A 21824-nucleotide genomic window follows, 5' to 3' on the forward strand; every position below is an offset into this window, starting at 1 on the left:
ATTGCAAATTCGTATGGGTTTTAGAGCCGGATTACAATAAACTGACCCCGCCCATTTGCTTGTTTTCTCACTCAAACAGCACAGTGGGGTGTCTGTCACAGGATGCTGTTTAATTCAAAGACCCTATTGCAAATTACTTACTCTTCATTTTAATCATACTTCAGTATTTTGCATGTTAACTATTAGGAATAGGGTGTCCAAATTCTTGTTGGGATAAAGGGAAAGGTTAAAGTGTTGATGCTTCATGGTTTTTAATACAGGGTCATCAAAATTATGGCAAGAAATCACAAATTTTATATATATATATATATATATTTTTTTTTTATTTTTTTTTTTTTTTGGCAAATGCCCTTTGAATTACCTTAGTTTAATGTAGTTTCTTTACTGTAGCGTTTTTCTTAATATCAAGCATATAAAAAAACTAGTAGGTAGTAGGTAGGTAGCTACATTTCTAGTTCCACCTTAAATGACTTAAGTGACTGAGGCTGCTGCGTTTAGGGTGCAGTGTAAAGATTATAACGAGCAGCTGGTGAGTGGTGTAAAATGGGCTTTGGCCAAAGTACGGGACTGATGGGCTAATACTGGCTGTTAATAATGTGTTTTTAATGATTCAAGAAGCTTTTGACCTTATTTAAATAAAAAGGAATGTTATACTACAGGATTGGGCAACATTGCATAAAATATCACTATCTATTGTTGCCAGGATGACTATTTTTATTATTCTTTTTAAGAACATACTTTCATATATTTCATATATTCAGTAGATACAAACAAATCTTAAAGTGTATTTCATAGGTGGTGACTTACCAAAAAATATATTGTGCATCTAAATAAAAACCTATGTTATTTTTTTTTTATTATTGTTTGTGTCCTGCATTTTCCAACTGATGGTGCAATGCAGCTTATAAGAGATAGGAGATACAATTAAGCTAGTAGTTGTACTAGATAAGATTAAAAGATAGAATGTGTAAAATGTAAGCTAAAAAATCTAAAGATAAGGTCTATTTAGATGTAGGATGAATGGGCCAATATACATAAAATGTAATGGTGAAATAAAATATTGTTCAATATTGAATATAATACATGTTAAACACAGGCTTCCTATGCAATTAACAAATATTTACTTAATTAATATATAATTTTACTGAATATATCTTCGCTGCCCAATGATAAATATCTCCAAAAACAGCAACTTTTCAGGAGAGAGAAAAAAAATCCTCCATAATTTTCAGTTGAAGTCAATGTTGTCCATTTATGAACACAGTCAGTGTGTTTAAAATGTTATGAACTAAAAATAGTTCTTAATTGGAAAGTGAGGATATATGTGCCTTACAGACAGAAAACAGCATTTTCTATCATTGGAAAATTTTTTATTCAGGTATGAAAGGGTTAATCAGTCTTCAAAGAACCTGATTTGGGCTGATAGTAACTTGGTGCTCTGACTGCGTTTGCTGCCATGTTGTTTTTCATCACAGAGCATCATGTGACCTGTACTCATTTGCCCTTGCCAGATTAAGTGAAGATCCCTCAGCTGACTGTTATTACATTTACCATTTAACATCAAAACATATCATATATATGTTCAATCTAGAGGTGGGCAAAATGGCCCTAATATTGTATCACAATATTTTATATTTTTGCAATAATTAATGACGAAACGCTGAAAGATAATGTTTTAATAAAAAAAATAGAGCAAAATAAATTGACAATAAGCTGCTTTTAAGCATAATTCTACTGTTATCATAATATAGGTTTTCAAAAATTATAAAAAATGTATTCTGTTAGATACTATAAGACACACCCCCAAATATTTCTATAATTTTTTGGTTCTTACACTTTTGTGTTTGATTCTATGTCTAAAAATGAGTCTTACATTGAGTGTACTGTGAGAGCCCTGTAACAGTGTCACACTTATATAAAAAATCTCACTGTCATGTTTTCTGTGAAGCTGAAGTTGATGTTGGACTGATGATTTTGAGAGGTCGTGTATCTGCAGTGAAATGGGTCAGTAGGTTTAAGTTCCTGTTGGGTTTCTCTCAGTCGTTTCTAAACGTCTGTTAAAGGCAAGGCCTAATCGTAAGCTCGAGACCAGAGAGCGCTAAATTAGTTGTGTGTTAACAGGAAGCAAGAACTTGTTCACAATACAGGATGTGGGTTTCAGACATGCAAGTGGAAGAGGAAGAGAGGAGGGGTAGTGAGTGAGGGTGCACCTCAGAATTCTGCTGTCTTCTACTTTCCACCAAGTGGTGGGACAGGTGTTTTGTGAGGGGACCAGACCATCAGAGTCTTTTATCACGTAGTCTGGATTTGCTGGAGTGTAGATCGCTTTTGAAGATGATATGAAAGAGACAAAGATGGAGTCGGACGAGAATGAGGCTGATTCATCACTGGCCTGGTAAAAAAAAAAAAACTTCTTTTCTTCTTATATTGCACTTTTTTTTGGTTGGGTCTGGGTTCTGTGGCTTTGTCTAGCAGGTCATTGGTTTGTTCATTATGTTCAATCAAATTTACTAGAACAGATTACTTTTTTTAATCAGTTTCTATAAGTGTGTAAATCTTTGTTCTTTAATATCTTTCTCATTTACTATAATGACCGTGATTGTTTCTGTTACTTCAAGTTAAATTGTTCTGTACATTGTGTTCCAATTTCAAGATTCATAGACCAGTAGAAATGCTCTTAAGTGACTTGACTTGGAAACTAAAAAATATATATATATATATATATATATACCTTTTATTTTTGTATTTTTTCCTGTTTGCCATTCTATACATGTAATGTATGTTGGTTTAGAAAGGACAGGTTTGACATTGCTTTTCACATATCTTCAGGTCTCCAGTACAGAGAGATAGGCTCCTCACTTACGGAAACCTTTCAGACTTTGCAGGGGTAAGTCTTTTTTTCTACACATACACACACACATGCATCACTGCTGTCCAGTGAAAAAAACATGTATCTCCATTTTTGTCAGTTTTTACTTTTCTCCATCATTTAAACCCTTAAGCTGCTCTCTCCGCTCACTGTGAGAATTATTACTCTGGATCAACAGACCGATAGAATAGTTCTAAAATGTTCTAAAATGACTTACTCCATTCGAATTCAAGAACCCTTTTTGCCTTTTTTCCTGTAAAGTCAACATTTTGGAGATACTTGTTGATGCTTCATTGGACAGCGATGATAAACACAGCACACAAACCTTAACTGCCACACTTTTTGAAGGGTAGGACTAAAGTGTCTGCTCTTTTGTGGAGGCAACTCACGATGTTGTCTGTTGCTTTCTGAGCAGAAGAAAAGGAAACAGGACCCAAGCAGTGATGCTGAAATTTCAGCCCGAGCCTCAGACGACTATGTGAGTTCTTATCAGTGTAGAATTTCAGTAAATCTGCTGAAATGGCTGGGGGAGAGTTGATCTGATTAAGCTCTTTACTTTGTGATCTTAACTTCTAACATACAGCTCTGTTAAACATTAAAAGAGACCACTTCGGATTTTGAATCAGTTTCTCTGATTTTGTTATTTATAGGTATATGTTTGAGTAAAATGAACATTGTTGTTTTATTCTATAAACTCTAAATAAAAATATTGTCATTTAGAGCATTTATTTGCAGAAAATGAGAAATGGCTCAAAGCTTTTGAGGTCTGAAGCTTTCAGTTCTCAAATAATGCAAAGAAAACAAGTTCATATTCATAAAGTTTTAAGAGTTCAGAAATAAATATTTGGTGGAATAACCCTGATTTTTAATCACATGTTTCATGCATCTTGGCATGTTCTCCTCCACCAGTCTTACACACTGCTTTTGGATGCTTTTGGAGCTTGGTTTAATGGCTTGTGATCATCCATCTTCCTCTTGATTATATTCTAGAGGTTTTCAGTTTGGTAAAATCAGAGAGTCTCTTATTTATTTGCAGAGCTGTATTGCAGAAGCATTTTCCTTGTTAAAATGAACTTACTCGTGATTTCCAGATTTCTAGAGCTTCATTATTTATTTATGGCAGTTTCTCTGTCAGGGATTAAGTCTAATCAAGGACTACATTTTAATTTCAATGGTAACTCTCCGTTTAGAATGCTGTGCAAGTCCAAGATCAGGTTTAATCCCTTTCTGGGAAAATGTCCCTTTATGGTTAATCTCAATAATTACCAATTCCTGTTTTATTCTTTATGTTTAATCACACTGATCACCAAACCTTCTCTTGTTTCATTATGTTTAATCTCACTAATCATCAGTCACTGTTTGATGCAATGTGACTCTTCCTCTCTGTCAGTTACTCTGCCTCTTCGTTTTACCTTTGGCTCCTCTCTTGCTTTCGGCTGCTTCGTAACGGAAACTCAGGCCGCAGGTTTTGCTGTTGAGAGCAGGTGTGTGCGTGATTCGCAGCACAAGCTGTGGTTTTTACGGTCCACCTTAAACACTAATAGAGCATGACATCAAAGAGTTCAGTTACTTAAGAACAGTGTGTGATTAATCTGGATTAATCTGGAGCAAAGAAAAAAGCCATTATCACCCATTTGTGGCTCAGAAACTTGACATTTTACAACTGTTTCCTGTATCGTACCGGAAAGAGGCCACCCTCCATGCACACACACTCACACACACACACACACACACACACACACAGTTATCTGCTGTGCCTCTCGGTTGGTTTCTTCTCTCAGTTTTGTGCTCCCTCTCTTAATCTACCATTTTGACTTCCACACCAGCCACACCAACACCCTTTACGCTCAGTCATGCTTTTTCCTTTTAACCGTAAACACATTAACCAGAACCTTCACACTGCTCTCACAGTGTCGTCAACCATGGTCTTAACAACAACACTGTCCAAAAAAAGTTTTTGCTTACCTTACCATTTGTCTGTTTTCTCTTCTTTTATACTTTTTTACACACTAACTGAACTGGAAAAGTTTGTGAATAAATTCATTAGTAACAAAATATTCTTATAAATGAAATACTACAGTTTCTTAAACACAGATCTTTATTCAGAAAGTGCTGCACGCCATTTGTGGCACATATGATAAGCAGAATATGCTAGAACAAACTATATACAATACAGTGAAGTACTGTCAAATTGCCCAGCTCTACACACATATATATATATATATATATATATATATATATATATATATGGTAGGTGTAGGTTTGGATGAAGCTGCTTAGCCATGGAACCCCATTTCATTAAGCTCTCCATGCTCTACTGTTGTTGAGCTTATCTGAAGGCCACATGAAGTTTGTAGTTCTGTAATGACTGACTCTGCATAAAAATTTGCTACATCTGCAAATTGCGAGTGGCTGTCATTCCCAGTCACTTCCAATTTCTTATATCACTGACAGTTAACTATTGTCAGTGACAGTGGAACATTTACATTTAGTGAGGAAATTTCACTACTGGCTACTTGTTGTAGAGGTTAAATCCTATCATGGTCCCACACTGGATTTCACAGAGCTCCTGAGGAGCTTGATTTAATACACCTGCACTCTAAAGAACAGAGGTACGATATGAGTACTTTTTTTGTACTCAGAGGTACACTCTTCATAATTGTACCCTCAAAGGTATAATATTGGTCTTTACAGGGTCAGATTTGTTCCCTCTGAAGTGCAAAGAAATTTCTACCAGCAATAAGTACAAATTTGTACCATTTAACCAGTCAAAAGGTACATTCAGTATTCTGTATCACTGTACTAATAAACAATATATATTTTAATATATAAATACATTTTTTTATTTGAAAGCCACACAATTTTCAATCGTCAAGTTTTTGAGCCATATTTAGTTGATGATAATGTTTATAATCTGTATAATCTTTACTGGCACAAAAAACATGGGTACAAAAAGACTTTCACTGAAAGGTACTTTTTTGTACCTCAATATAAAGTACAGCCCCAGCGACAAGCTTTGTACCCTTTTAAGTACAAATCTGTACTGACTTTTCTTAGGCAATATAGTGTACATATATAGTCTTTGACTGTTTTTCATTTTACACCTTTACATTATGTTTCGGCCCCCCCCACCATCATTCTGCACTCAATACCCCATATTGTCAAAGTAAACAAAATATATGTAAAAATTTAATCAAATTTTTAAGGCAGAATAAATATTTCCCTTACAGCAAGTATTTAGACACTTTTCTATGGCATTTGGGAAGGGAGTATTTATTCGCTTGATCATCTTTGAGATGTTTCCATTTGAGATTAGTCCAATCTCTAAGCTCTCTAAGCCGTCACTGCGGCACTCCAAAAATCTGAGTTTATAGTGTAATGGCCAAAAAAAAAAGCCACTTGTCTGTAAAAAAAACAAAAAAAAAACATGTGAAGGCACCTAAAGGACACTCAGAGAAACAAGATCATCTGGTCTGATGGAAACAAGATTTAACTTGGTCTCAATTCAAAGCGCCTTGTTTAAAGAAAACTAGACACTGCTTATCACATATCAAATACCATCCCTACAGTGAAGCATGGTGGTGGCAGCATCATGCTGTGGGGTTGTTTTTTTTGAGCAGCTGGTACAGGGAGACTGATCAGAGTTAAGGATACAGCTGGATGGAGCAAAGTTCAGAGATATTCTTGATGCAAGCCAATACTGGGGCACAGGAGTGGCATAGGGACAACTCTGTGTTGTAAGTCCTTGAATGGCCCACCCAGATGAATATCTCTGGAGAGATCTGAAAATGGCTGCCCACCAACAGTCGCCATCCAACCTGATGGAGCTTAAGAGGATCCTCAGAAAAGAAATGCAGAAAATCCCCAAATCCATGTGTACAACCTTATGTGATCAAATCCAGGAAGTCCAGAGGCTGAAATTGCTTTTAAAGGTGCTTCAACAAAGTACTGAATGAAAGTTTGAGAAAATTTCTAAAATTCTTTTATTTGGTACTGAGTGCAGAATAAAAGGGGATTTTTTATTTTAATTAGCACATTTTTATTTAGCACAAGACCGCCACATCACAACAAAATGTGAAGAAAGTGAAAGGGTCTGAAGATTTTCCGAATTCCGATCTGAGAGTTCCATCTTTGATTCTTTGATCTCATCTTTGTAGTTGTTTTTGTGTTTGACTTCCCCATCAGCAGATTTACCCCTTCCTGTGTGTGTGTGTGTCTGTGTGTGTGTGTGTGTGTCTGTGTGTGTGTGACTACTTGTATAATCTCTGGTACCCCCCCCCCCCCCCCCCCTCCCCATGATCTTGTTAATGATCTTCCTTTGACTTGCAGGATGAAGATGACTTTCCCTGTGATAGTCTGCAAGACTCTGAGGTACTATAAAGCTTAAGAGTGTTATAGTTACTAAAATATACTAAAATATAATTCAAAACAAGTGCATTAAAATGTTCCTTTATCTTAGACAAACTAGTCTTTGTTTTAGTAAAGTAGAGACACACTTATCACCATGATAAAAAAAAAGAAAAAAATTATCTTAAATTCGAATGTTGAATCGAAACTTTACTTTAGGGAGTTTATAATAAGCTTTATTTTCTCACTCATGTAAACTTAAGAAAATGTGTGTTAGTTGTAAAGCATTGCTGACTGTAGGCATTATCTTTGCTAAATGAATGAAATTTCAAAGCTCTCTTTTAACTGGGCTATATGTGAAAGATAAACCTCCTCTGCACACTAAACACAATAAAATACAGCAGCATCATGAGAGAGAGAGAACATCACTTGTTTAAATGTTTAAAAGACAAAACTGCACTGCTTACCTTCATCTTTCAGGACAGATTGGAGTTACTGCACTTGCCCTTCCACCTAAGGGATCTTAGATCTGCAGATTGCAGCCTTTTATAGTCATGTAAAAGAATTATGACAGCCTATATGATTTTTTTTAACATATTGAAACATGTGACATTGTATACATCCCTATATTCTCATGCATCAGTCAAGAGAAACCAGACCTATGTCTGATCTTTAAATTAGACAGACAATATTCTAATAATCTACTTTAGACATTTTAAGTAATAACTGCATAACTAATTAATTATATCAATATGCACAATTACATAAACTAGTTATATATTTATGTAGTAATTATTAACAACTGTCTTCTGTTGTATTGGTTTTCTTGTATTAATTTTCCCTCAATACTGACGTTTCGAAGATAAAATGTTTAATTAGGAGTCTTAATTTTTTTACTAGTGAAAATTCCCTCTATAAAAACCTGTTCATATGCTTCTTAGCTGTGTTTCTCTTATGAAACAGTCAGTATTGATACTCTAAGTGTATGAAACGTTAAGAAAAAAGGAAATGTATCCATAGCTTTTTTTTTTTTTTCACTAGTTCAATTATTTTTTTGGTTACTAAAAATTAGCACTTTAAACACTTTATGCGTTTAAATGTTTGAAAGTTACCCATAAAAAAAACATAATGTCTTTTTCTTATTATTATTGCTATATAAGTGTTTGTTTTTTAATATACTTTACTGTTATGATAGTCATTTTTATCCGGTGTTTTTGTTTTAATGGTAGGGGCCTTGTAACAAAAGGGTGAAACCAGTGGACAGAAGTAGTGAAGTTACTGGCATTATAACACCAGTAAAGACCCCGGCACTGAAACGCTTAGGACAGTCCATCCAGGTAAGGCTTGTCTGGGCAAGCTAATAGCTAATAGACACTGTACAGCTAATTTTCCAGCATTAAAGCTCACCTTCCGCGAAAATCCGATTTTTCTTGTTTTTTGTGGAATACAGTAGGTCTCTCCGAGTTGAATGTGTACACCTGCACATTAAACTGTTTTGCAGCCCCCATTGTCTGCAGGAGCTAAGCAAAGAAATCCCCCCTCCCCCCCTCCGAAAAACGGGTGAATTTTGAATTATCTTTCTGCCTACGTAGGCAGAAACTCACAGACCAGCCCACCTTGGCTCGAGAAACTCCCAGAGGCGGAGCTGAAGCGACGCAACATCACCGCTCATCAGTTAGGAGGTGGGAGGCAGTGAGCGGCAGAGTGGTGGAGGGGCGTCGCAGTGCTCCTAGCCAATCAGAGGAGAGATATTTGCATGCTGTTTGCATATATGAATATTCATGAGCAAAGCTGGAATCCGGTCATTTTGGACACACCCCTAAAACAGTCCATTAAAAAAGAGCTATACAGAGACACCTGAGCACTTTTTTTTTTACAAAAACGGCTCACATGTCATTCATTCATACTAGAGACCACAACTAGACATTTTAAAATGAAAGAAAAAACGACGGAAGGTGAGCTTTAAATAAAAAAAATAAGAGACCACTTAAAAATGATGAGTTTCTTTGATTTTACCAAATTGAAAACCTCTGGAATTTAAACAAGAGGAAGATGGATGATCTCAAGCCATCAAACCAAACTGAGCTGCTTGAATTTTTACACCAGGAGTGGCATAAAGTTATCCAAAAGCAGTGTGTAAAACTGGTGGAGGAGAACATGTCAAGATGCATTAAAAACAGGGTTATTCCACCAAATATTGATTTCTGTTCTCTTAAAACTTATGAACTTATCATAAATATGAACCTGTTTTCTTTGCATCATTTGAGGTCTGAAAGTTCTGCATATTTATTGTTATTTTAGCTATTTCTCATTTTCTGCTAATAAATGCTGTAAATGACAATATTTTAATTTGGAATTTGGGAGAAATGTTGTCCATAGTTTATAGAATAAAACATCAATGTTCATTTTACTCAAATATATACTATAAATAGCTAAATCAGAGCAACTGATTTAGAAACTGAAATGGTCTCTTAATTTTTTTTCAGAGCTGTAGATCAGGTTCTGTGCCTAACCTCCTTTCTTCTTTGACACTTTCAGCGCTCTATTAGCTTCCGTACAGAAGCCCGCCCGTTGCCCCCCATGCCGATCCGCACTCGTCAGAAGGCCTCCTCCTTCCCCCGGCGGCGCAGCAGCCAGCTGTGGAGCGACACAGTGGACAGCATGAGCCAGGATATGAGTGCCAGGGAGATTAAGAGACAGGAGGTATGGCAGGGCTGCTTCTGTGGATTAACACCAAACAGCACGCAACCAGGACCCGGCCCCACATAAAGAGTACCCTTCCCGTACCCGCTGGAAACGCTGCCGGGGGGCGATGAGCTGTTTGTCAGGCGCTCGTTCTCGTTCACTTTAAGCCTTTTGTGTGTTATGAAACAGGAAGTGAGCTGGCTTAGAGGCCATGTTCTCTTTTTCAGATTTCATCAGACAACAGCTTCACCACAGCACATACATACAGCGCCTGGCACTGCTCTGTGTAAACATTCACAGCTTTTTAAATGGCCTTTAAGAGTGCTGGCTCAAGGTGTGAACGCAGCTCACCATAAGTTTGGAGACACCTCTCCTTCTTGTGAAATGAGTGAGGCTTAGTTTTGACACTTACCAATTCCCATAAATAAGGAAGGAGACTTGCAAAGAATTTGCAACTAAAAAGTAGCTGTATGTCCATATTTTGGGTCTATTTTCCATGTACCTGATTTATGTAGATTAAAATATTGATTTCCTTGGTGTGTGTAGCATTATAAAAGTTTTACAAATATATAAAAAATATAAGCATATTTAAAACTGATTTTTTCATTAAATCAAATGTTAACAATTGTTATATTAGGTATGCTAATTATCGTCAAACATTTCATTTGTTTTTGTATGATTTTTTTTTATGCCCCATATTCAGGTTTACTAAAATGTTTATTTGCTCTTCAAAGAAAGAACAAAAACATGAACACAACAATAATGTCTGAACAAAACTCAGACAAAACCAAGTGCTTTTTCTTAAGAACACGCTGTCTTTCACATGACAAACACAAGCCACGAGAACACACACACACATTACATCATTTTAATAACCACTGTTAAAGTTGCCTCAAAACCAAGAGCAATGAACACAGTGTACACTGCTGCGCTCATGAGATGAGCAGTATATTTATATAATGAATATTAATTAATATATCATTAATTATGAAGTGTTACGTCAGGGAATGACTTGGGAACACCCATACCCGTGTAAGTTGTGAGGTATTATCTCGTGAGTAAGGTTGAACACTGGTCATGGCATGATAGCGACAAGGTGATGTGAATTTTCCAAATCCAAGGGAGGTCTGATAACGGGTGCCAGGTGTATAGAACATTGTTTTCCAAAGCTGTGCAGGCATTTAACATTTAACGTCCGTAATGTCAATTTCTCCCCAGTTTGTGATGTAATGTTTGCTGTGTAGACAAAAGTATTGGGACACCTACACGATATGCAATTTGCTAGTCAGCATGCAGACACCCCACTCTGTAACTTCTGTAACTCTGCTTTCTAGTACAGTACCATGATGGAATACAGTGAGATATTTAGAACCACCTATTCTTTTACCAAGGTTTGGTTGGGAAGGTGCTAAAATGTATACACCTGTGGCCAAGGGACTGAATGACACTAAGATAAGATGATCCAATAATTAACAGGGGTGTCAGAATACTTTTGGTCTTTGAATATAAAGTGTGTCTGGCTAATAAAATCAGTTATAGACTGTAAATAATTGGGGACAACTGTAAGAGATTTAGAAATACAGTAATCATAAAGTATGAGATACAGTACTGTTTATTTTAGAGACATTTGCTAAAATAAATGCTAGCAAAAGGAATACTAAAATAAAATGAAATATGAAAAGGATAAGAATAAATTTCGATTTATAGTTGTATCCCTTTGTGCATCTGTAATATTTGCATTGTCCACTTGTATCAGTATGTCCTGAATCTCCTGATGTGTTTTCTCTTTTAGGTAATATATGAAATGACTCAGGGAGAGCGACAGCTAATAGAAGACCTCAGTTTAGTCAAGAAGGTATGCTAAATGTCTTATTTCACAAGAAACGTCCTTTTCCATTCTCTACCTATGAACATTTAATCTCCACATTTAAACTCGCAGGTTTACTATGAGCCCATGCTGAAACTGGACATCATGACTGAAAGTGAACTGGGGCAGATTTTTGGGACACTTGATTCACTGATTCCTCTGCACGAAGGTGAGCAATAGTATTTGCGATTGTTATAATAGCAACAGAATCCCTGAATTATAATTAAATTAAGCATTTCTTCCATCTGTTGGCTCGTGTGTGCGTGCAGATTTCTTGGCGCGTCTGGAGAAGCTGCGAGGATCGGAGAAGACTGTGGGGGAGGTGGGACCAACCCTGCTGGATTGGGTGAGTGTTTCCAAGGAAACACTAAAACGTGAAGATGTGATACTTTCAGAAACAGACTGTGGAAAGAAAAAAGCTGTTGGAAACCAAACTTGGTGTCTTTAGATTGAATGTCAGTACAGATATCAAAAAGCGTTTTAACACTAAAACATTATAAAAGGGAAAAAGTCTATGAATCATAAAGGCTCATTATACTACCTTCACTTTCAAAAATAAAATTAATTGTTTTAAATTTTGTAGCTGGAACTGCACAGATATTTCTGTACGTTCTTCATGTTTGCAAAGATATTAATCACTGTCGTATTTTTTGCACTATAAGGTACCTGTAAAATCCTTTAATTTTCCCCAAAATCATCAGTGCGCCTTATAATCCGGTGCACCTTATTAATGAATTTTACCAGTCAGGGTTTGTAAGAGGCACTAAAGCCACTTGGCTGAACTGCAGCGTTATACAGAAGTTTCAGTTCTGTTCTATAGCAGCATTAGCATTAACCGCTATCTGCGGTAAGCGCTAGATTTTTGGCCATCCAGAGGTGAGTATTATAAACCTGTAGTCTGCTGCTAACCCCTGCTAGCACTGCTGGAGCAGCATTAGCATTACCCACTAACCGCGCTAGCGGCTCTTTGGCCGTTCAGTAGTGAGTATTATCGCCCTTTAGCCTGCAGCTAACCCCAGCTAGCACTCTTGGAGCAGCATTAGCACTAAGTAAGTCGGTAAGTCGCTAATGCTCCAGCTTCAGTGGAAGTCTGGAAGCTTACTGTAAATAAACAGAAGCGCTTTACTCACCCAAATAAGATAAATCTGTGTAGATTAAAACCCAGCACTCATTTGATTTATCTGAGTTGTCTGAAAAGTTCCTTCTTTTTTTTTTTTTAAGAGTTACAGTTTTGTTCACTTAACTTACTGAGCATTATTTTTGTATGTGTAGCTTAATATATATTTATTATCATTCATTGTTCCTGGAAACCTCTATCTTTCTTCTAAACAGCACTGCAATCTGACACCTCCTGCCTGGTGCAACTTTTTTTTTATTATGAGTGTACCATATTGTTCGCAATATAGGAGCTTCTACAATCCTTTAAATTCTTAAAAATCGTAGGTGCGCCTTTTAATCCAGTGCGTCTTATGTATACATTTTTTATGCATACATTTTTAAGGCGCAGTAAAGCTACTTCACCAAATTGCAGTGTTATTCAGAAGTTTCAGTTTAGTTCTCCAGCACCGACACTGGAGTAGCATTAGCATTAGCCGCTAACCACTATTTCCCCTTTCAGAGGTGAGTATTATCGGCCTGTAGCCTGCTGCTAACCCCGGCTAGCACTGCTGGAGAGGTCAACCTGTTACTGGTTACTGTTAAAACTTCAGCCTTAGTTCTGCAGAAATTCTGCTTACTACGCTTACTGTAAATAAACGAAAGCTCTTTACTCTCCCAAATAAACCGTTTTCAGGAGATAAATCTATGTAGATTAACACCCAGCACTCGTTTGACTTTAAATGACAGTCTTTTTTATTACAGTTTTCTTGCCACCCAGCGCCTTATGTATGAAAATAGACCAGAAAATAGACGTTCATTGATAGTGCGCCTTATAATACAGATTTTTTTCATACCTCTCTGTTCACCTTTCCTAGTTTCCTTGCCTGGAGGCCTACATCACCTACTGCTGTAACCAGGTAGGTGCTAAAGCTCTGCTGGACCAGAAGAAGCAGGTGCGGCGCGTGGAGGAGTTTCTGCGCCTGTGCCAGGAGTCATCCTTCAGCAGAAAGCTGGACCTGTGGAACTTCCTGGACCTGCCCCGCAGCCGCCTGGTGAAGTACCCTCTGCTGCTGAAGGAGATCCAGAAGACCACCCCGGCCGACCACCCAGATGAGGAGACATTGCCACAGGCTGTGAGTTCCACCCAGCATCTCTTTCAGCAGCTTAGTGAAAACGGAGAGGCTGTTTATTCTGCTGTTTGAGTGTCCATTAAGTGTCTCAATGTTGTATATCGATCACTGAAGTAGATCAGCTTTGTGCTCTCACTAAGTAAGTGTTCTCTGATCTCTGCAGATGGAGCTGATCCAGAATATCATCACTGAGGTAAACCAAAAGACCGGAGAGGCTGAGTGTCAGTTCTACAGGCGAGGTCTGAGCTACCCAGAGGAAGGCCAGAGAGTTTCTGAGATTCAGGCTTCACGCTTCCTCTACTGCCATGGGGAACTCAAGAACACCAAAGGACAGGTGATTTCACCCACTCTCAGTTTCTGTTATACAATTATTTAATTATCTATTATCACTATTGGTAATCTCTAAAACTGTACTTTATAAGAGAAGAAAAAACATGGGGCACTTCAGACAAAAAACACAAAACAAACAAGCTAAAAAAACTGCATTTAACTACCCGGCTATTTAGTACCTAAAAACGTTATGCATTTTGTTTAATGCTTTAATTTAAGAATGTAACGGATGTGAATGTCTTTAAAAGGGGGCATCACTAGTGATGGGGGAGTCCAAATGTGGGTTGAGTAATTGGCCTTGTAAAGTGGGGAGAAAATCCAGACTCCAGTACACTAGCTAGGTGATTTAGCATTAGCATTTGTCTTTTCTTCCATATCCAGGTGTACAACAATCTAAAGCCATTCTGAGTCTATAATAAAAATAATTTAATTTAAAAACACAAGCTAAGAGCAATAGGAATGGCAGCATTGAAGTATTTATTATCCAGTAGGTCAGTAGGTGACTTGGCTATCATTCAGGATCAGCTGATATTTTGTTCCTGCTGGCTGTTAAATGTGAGCAAGAAAACAGTATAGAACTGTGAAATTTGTCAATTTCACCACTGTATGAATTTAGAAAGCAGAGACAGTGTATTTAGCTTTGCGTGTATTCAGCAATTAGTTATCTTTGCCAATCATTCACACAATGAAATCCAGACTGTTCTCCTACCTAGTTCCCCAAAATGGTGGAACAGGCTACCCAGCTGGCCACTGACGTCAATAGACGTTAATTTCAGGTCATGAAGCCAGATTAAAAAAACATTTATGTCAGGATAACATCTAATGCTGTTACCTTCCTGCAGGGTACCTCCACTACCAGTTCAAGTACCAGTCTTCAAAGAGCACTTACTCTCCTAACACCTCTAACAAACTAACTACTTTTAACCTCATTTCCTTCTTACTTTTCTCCTTTATCCCATTATTTCTCTTAGTTTTTCTTTTTTTGCCTTGAACTTCTATGTCCTCTATTTCTAAATGTGCATCATTATTTGTAAGTCACTTTGGATAAAAGCATCTGCCATGTGTAATGTAATGTAATATAGTATTATAAACGTTATGGTCGATAAGGAGTTAACATCTATTCATTTTAAAGGGACTTTTACCCTGAATTATTTTTCTATTTTCTATTTTTCAAAGAGGTTCATTTACAATACATGTGTTACTTAAGTTTTTTTAAACAGCTATTTTTTAAATTACACAGGTTCTTTTTGTTACTGCGTTTGTGAGATGGATATTAGATGACTGAGTCTCTATTGTACCCCTTTCAATAAGCTAAAACAGTACAGAAAACTGCATGAAAATGAAAGTGGATGTGGCTAAATTTTAGCAATCACACCTATTTTTATTATTCATTACATTCATCTTATTTCTTTTTCTTTTCTCCTCTACAGAAGCTGCATGTGTTCTTGTTTGAGCGGGTGCTGGTGTTGACCCGGCCAGTAGTGCAGGACAAGGACGGCACGGTCCAGTTTCAGGTTTACCGCCAGCCTCTGCCTGCTGCCCAGATCTTACTGGAAGACTTGCCTGATGGAGAGGCCAGCAGCTCTGGATCCTTCCGTGGTGCTTTCACTGGCAATGACAAAGGTAATAAAGACAGCTGAGGTTTATAACAAACTAGCCCTATTCATTGTGCAGCTTAGGGGTTTATATGGGTGTCCACAAATGTGGGAGTACCAATTGTGTACTAATTACTAATACTAACTAGTTTATGATGGATAAAAATATAGTTGATAATTGAATATACATAAATAACCAATATACATATTCAGAAACAGTTATTTTTTGAGCATGGTTAGGATTTACACTGATCCCAAAATTCAGTGTAAAACAGAAAGGGAACAGCGACATGCAGTAGCAGCGGGAGAACTTGCTGAGATGCATGTTGGCATAGCTACACTTCATCAATACCTGTTACTATGAAATGTGTTGGTACAGTAATATTTTATGTACATACATCACATAGCTTATAGTATTAGCATGTAATATGTAATTGGGACACACTTGTGAGTGCATTCTTAGGCCCAATCCCATTTCACCCCTTGGCCCTACCCTTTAACCCTACCCCTCTGTTTTTTTTTTTCGTGTGCACGTCAAGGGGTAGGGGTGTCTTGGTTCTTGTTAGGCTGGAGGGGTAGGTTAGGGGAAGGGATAGGGCTTGTTAGCCCTTCAAACAAAGATTTTTCAGATGCACACGTCAAACCAAGGGTTGTGAGAATCACTGGTAAGATGGCAGCACAAGCGACCAAAGAAACCCACAAATGTAATTTTTCTTGTTAAAAGTGATAAAAACGATCGCTACTAGTCTGTCTCAGTAGCTAACTACCTATCTAACTTTCCTGTTCCACCTTAAATGATACGACAGACGACTGCAGCATTTAAGGCAGAGCAAAAAAATAAAATCAAATAAATACATATGATGCCCTAAAGTTACCTAGTTAACCAGCAGTTGTAGCTCTCCTGATGATGTTACTAATACTGCCATATGTAATGGAATGTGTCTAATCACACACAGGCTGTTTACACCTTTCATTATTATGCCTTTTTTAACAGATCATGTTAATTGCATTTTGCTTAAAGGTCACCTTCCGCGAAAATCCGATTTTTCTTGTTTTTTGTGGAATACAGTAGGTCTCTCCGAGTTGAATGTGTACACCTGCACATTAAACTGTTTTGCAGCCCCCATTGTCTGCAGGAGCTAAGCAAAGAAATCCCCCCTCCCCAACTCCGAAAAACGGGTGAATTTTGAATTATCTTTCTGCCTACGTAGGCAGAAACTCACAGACCAGCCCACCTTGGCTCCAGAAACTCCCAGAGGCGGAGCTGAAGCGACGCAACATCACCGCTCATCAGTTAGGAGGTGGGAGGCAGTGAGCGGCAGAGCGGTGGAGGGGCGTCGCAGTGCTCCTAGCCAATCAGAGGAGAGATATTTGCATGCTGTTTGCATGTATGAATATTCATGAGCAAAGCTGGAATCCGGTCATTTTGGACACACCCCTAAAACAGTCCATTAAAAAAGAGCTATACAGAGACACCTGAGCACTTTTTTTTTACAAAAACGGCTCACATGTCATTCATTCATACTAGAGACCACAACTAGACATTTTAAAATGAAAGAAAAAACGACGGAAGGTGAGCTTTAAAAAAAATCCAGATGCAAACATACCCAGGATGCACTGTATTGGATTAGGAATTGATCGCTTAGGACACATTTGGAGGTGTGGATGTGTTTTGACACAAAGCTTGACCACATTCAGCAGAAGTGTAAATGAAGTGCATTTTACTCTATCTGCATGTAGTTCACATATTTGAAAGTGAAACCAGGCAGATTTTTTTTTTTATTCCCACAGCTCTCGACTTCTCTTTTATGTTGCAGTTGTGTGCATGTGAGAGCGTGTTAGCTTAGCCTGCTGCTTCTTCTCAATTGATGCTGACAGTTTGCCTGATATTTTTTCATTTTTCCTTAAATTTGACAGCATATAATACACTTGTAGTGATGAGTGAGCAGATCACTGAGTTTTAAAGTAAATTACATTCAGACATGTCATAGGGTGGAATGTACCGGTACATATTAAGCAGTAAGCAATCAGTTCTTGAAGTTGATGTTTTGGAAGCAGCAACAATGGACACAGATAATGGTGGCTTGGTTATTTTTTTAACAAGGGCCTAATTTGGGGGTTTCAGAGCATCTTCAAACCAACAGAACTTGTGAGGTGTTCCTGGTTTTCAGGGCAAACAGTGAACCAGTAATAGGGTGTTGGGTGCCCAAGGGTCTTAGCTGTAATGAGCTTACAGGACTTACAAGACCTGTTGGGACCAGGTGACATCTGCAGAGGTATTGTGGAGTTTATACCTAGATAATTTAGATCTGTTTGGGGGCAAAGGAGGGACCTGCACAATATTAGGCAGGTGGCTTTAATGATATGGCTGAAGATGTGACATATGTGACATATACAGTTAATTAGCACAAACAGAACTGTGTGGATTGATGAGATCTGATTTTAGATCACCCATTGTGGTTGCACTTCAACCAATGTATATCCAGATATAGATACAGATATCGAACATGTGTTAATGCAGAGTTGTAACTTCTCTCTCTCTGTTCCTCCTCTCCTCAGTGAAGAACTGCTTCCGTGTGAGCAGCAGAGGGCGCTCCACCAAGGGCCAGTCTCACAGCCTGCAGGCCAACGACTCCTTCAACAAGCAGCAGTGGATTTCCTGCCTACGCCAAGCCATCGTCCAATCACGAGACAGATTCTCTCAAGACAGCCAGTCCAAAGCCTCATCCCGATTAAGCCCAGACCCCGCCCTGGATCACATTGCTGAACTGAGCTTGAATTCTGATGTGGAGATGCCAGACACATAGGCCTGGCCTACCAGACTTCAAATAACTTTGAGACAAAGCAAGCTTTCCCATTTTACACACCCCCCACTCACACATACACACACACACACACACAAAGAGACATTAGCAGATTGCATACATAGCATACATTTTTCTAAAGAGGAACAATATTTATATGAATGTTTTCAGATGCTGCAGTGCTGCAGTAAGTCAGCACTGAAGAATGTCTTAAACTGGTTTGAGCTGGTTGAGTGTATGAGTGAGTGCTCACACCTGTACTGTACGATCCTTCTGCACTTCCACCGGTTTAATGTGATGCAGTTTGTATTGTGTATAAATGATAATACAGATGGGTGACAAATCAACAGAAGAACCTGAATGAACAAGAGGAATAAGATAACGTTGCTGTCACACATAAACCTCATACACTATATGTCCAAATGTTTGAGGACACCCCTTGAATGAATGCATTCTGCTCTTTAAGTAAGCTTATCTAGTCCCATTAGAGAAGGAATAGAATATACATCTCTGGGGCAGATAAACATGAATCTATTGGCACCGTTCTTAAAGCTGATGTCTGTAAGTTTTGGGATTTGGGGGATTTAGGGCCCTCTCTGGTGAGAATGGGTAATTGCATCGAGCATGCGAGAGAATCATTTTAAACTGGGTGGGTGTGATGCGGTCTCCTTTCAGAGCAGGTCAGAAACTGGTGAGGGAAATGTCTTCAGAGATGTCTTCTGAAGTCTCCAGTGCTCCACCAGCCGCATGCGTTCAGTAAAACTGAGCCGTATCCTCCTTTTAGAGGCTGTACATGTGTGACCTAAGTATGTAAAGATGCGTGACGTGGGCAGAAGAACCCCAGTTTTTAGAATTAATATATTAGGCTTAGCAGGGATGGTCGTTCCAGCACACTGGTACCATTAAACACAATGTTTTGTCCCTTCTCCACTTAGAAATGCCTCTGCTTTCAGTTTAGAAACAAAAAAATACGGACTGCCACTTTAATGCCCTTAATGCTCTTGATTTCGGAAGTAACAATGAAACAGCAGGTGTCCCAATACTTTTGTCCAGATAGTTTAGCTCCAACATGGCAAATTAAGCGGAGGAAAAAACTCATCACTTTTAATGCAGGTTCTATTGGTCCATTAATCATAAAAATCAGACACAATGTAAAGAATAAATGCCAGATTTATGTTATGTCAAAAGAAAAAAGAAGAAAATGTAGAGCAGGCCAGTCATGATAATTATTTTAAGAAATTATTGTACAATATATGAACCTAGACTTAATAATTTGCTTGTCTTATTATCACCCATTGTATTTTTCGTGATAAGAGACCATTAACATGGTAAATCAATATGATTATTATTAGAAATATAATTAAAATTAAGTGTTTGCTGGTATTTTAAAGTGAAATTTGCAATTGCATTAGTATGCTTTAATATTATACATTGTATCAGGGTTGTAAAAGGTCTTATTACACCTATTTCCTGGAGAATATGTCATCCGTACAATATATAGTTACAGGCCTATTGGAGATACAGGATTTTTGCATTGCAATAATGATCAGTGCTGTAAATGCTTCCAAATAGGAGTGCTTTATTATACTGTCAAGCTAGTTAACAACCCAGTTTGCTTGTTAGTTTTGTAGTATACAATTTTCAATAGACACACTTGACACTTGATGTTTGGACCAATAAGACAGGATTGAAGTGCGAGGACATTACATGATACGATATATCACAATTCTGTTATTCTGTGATATAATATATATATCACAGAAATAAATATATCACAAGACAATTCTCTAAAATACTACACGCCATCTGTGTTACTGAAAAGTCCTAAATAAGCAATAGGAATTACGGCTTTATTGGTGTCAGTTTCAAAGAATTGGACAACAAATATTCTTTACCACAGGTTTACTCTATTTATTTGATTAGCGCCACCATGTGGAGTAATGAAGCTGTAAGTTTACTAAGTAGAATTAGGTAGTCTAGTTTAAAAAAAAAAAAAGGTCAATATTAGATGCCATGTGTCTATTATGTATTGCAAACGATATAGAAAACCATATATCACAATATCGATATTTTGTCCCACTTTTAATTATTTTTGGGGATGGATTGCAATCTGACTAGTGTTCCAGTTAAAACAGATACTAAAGTGACGTGATAGCAAAGATATCAGCAAACAGCTTTGAAAATTGTGGTTAAAAACATACATTTAATAACATTGATGCTCATCCGTTTGTGTGATATGTAAGGAAAAACATGACTAATAGTTTCTCAGGATGTGGAAACAGGTGATTTGTTAATCATTCCACAAGTGGGCGAGTTCATTTGTGGCATATACAACTCGAATGTTTAACCCTTACAAAGTCAATATAAAAAAGTTAGTTGGTTTTTATTTATTTTATTTCAAAAACTTTCCCCATTTTTTTCCCCAGTTTACACTGCCAGTTACCCAACCTACTCATTAGGACTCCCCCTATCACTAATAATGCCCCAACACCAGGAGGGTGAAGACTAGCACATGCCTCCTCCTATACATGTGAATCAGCCACCGCCTCTTTTTCAAACTGCTGCTGATGCAGCACTGCCGAGTAGCATCACAGCGCTCTCGGAGGAAAGCACAGCAACTTGGTTCTGATACATCAGCTCACAGATGCCTTGTGCTGATCGACATCACCCTTTGAAGTGATGTGGGGAGAGAGCGCCATCTACCCACCCAGAGAGAGTACAGGTGCTGGTCAAAGAATTAGAATAATTTGAAATAGTGCAATCATGAAATTCTTTGAATGCATTTTTTGTGCAGAAAGCAAATCAGGTGTTCACCGCACCTGTCCTACTCGTTAGACTAATCACAGAACTCGTTACCTGGAAAATTTAATGTTCTTTGGCCCACTTCAGCCGTTTCTCCATTTGTTTCTTGTTCAGCATCGGTTTTACTGCTGGAACGCGAGATTTGAAGCCGAGTTCGCGCAGACGACGGTAAGTGGTTGATCTGGAGACGTCAGCGCCGGTCTGCTTGTTCCACAAGTCGGTGAGCTCGGAAGTGGACTTGAACCGGTTGCTGACTGCGATCTTTCTCAGCTGCTTGTTGTCGCGAGCAGAAGTTTT

General features: G+C 37.9%; 1 protein-coding gene and 1 long non-coding RNA gene across 3 annotated transcripts; one reads left to right on the plus strand and one right to left on the minus strand.

The window, feature by feature from the left end:
• The first annotated feature begins 2033 nt into the window (after nt 1-2033).
• arhgef3l (Rho guanine nucleotide exchange factor (GEF) 3, like) lies at nt 2034-21820 on the plus strand. 2 transcript variants are annotated; one of them, XM_022677428.2, is made up of 13 exons: nt 2036-2395; nt 2830-2887; nt 3285-3347; nt 7199-7240; nt 8446-8553; nt 9755-9919; nt 11694-11756; nt 11841-11937; nt 12038-12114; nt 13742-13999; nt 14160-14330; nt 15757-15949; nt 18481-21820. In XM_022677428.2, the coding sequence occupies exons 1-13, from the start codon at nt 2340-2342 to the stop codon at nt 18726-18728; spliced, it is 1599 nt and encodes a 532-aa protein (XP_022533149.1). In that variant the 5' UTR covers nt 2036-2339; the 3' UTR covers nt 18729-21820. The 2 variants fall into 2 exon arrangements, with proteins under 2 accessions (XP_049318863.1, XP_022533149.1); XM_049462906.1 differs by lacking the exon at nt 3285-3347 and having other exon boundaries at nt 2034-2395.
• Nucleotides 8613-17578, minus strand: LOC125780563 (uncharacterized). Its single transcript, XR_007423796.1, has 2 exons — nt 17157-17578; nt 8613-8832 (listed from the first exon to the last, which is right to left on the minus strand). It is a non-coding gene; the product is annotated as an uncharacterized LOC125780563 (long non-coding RNA).
• Nucleotides 21821-21824: the final 4 nt, after the last annotated feature.

This window comes from Astyanax mexicanus, chromosome 13 (genome assembly GCF_023375975.1).
Source record: "Astyanax mexicanus isolate ESR-SI-001 chromosome 13, AstMex3_surface, whole genome shotgun sequence".
In the NCBI taxonomy this organism is placed as follows: domain Eukaryota; kingdom Metazoa; phylum Chordata; class Actinopteri; order Characiformes; family Acestrorhamphidae; genus Astyanax; species Astyanax mexicanus.

What these genes read in the sequence shown, in the direction of transcription:
- arhgef3l (XM_022677428.2), top strand. Translation starts at nt 2,340, where the DNA reads ATGAAAGAGACAAAGATGGAGTCGGACGAGAATGAGGCTGATTCATCA. An exon ending in GCTGATTCATCACTGGCCTG is followed by an intron (nt 2,396 to 2,829) that starts GTAAAAAAAAAA and finishes ACATATCTTCAG; the next exon opens with GTCTCCAGTACAGAGAGATA. An exon ending in TTTCACTGGCAATGACAAAG is followed by an intron (nt 15,950 to 18,480) that starts GTAATAAAGACA and finishes TCCTCTCCTCAG; the next exon opens with TGAAGAACTGCTTCCGTGTG.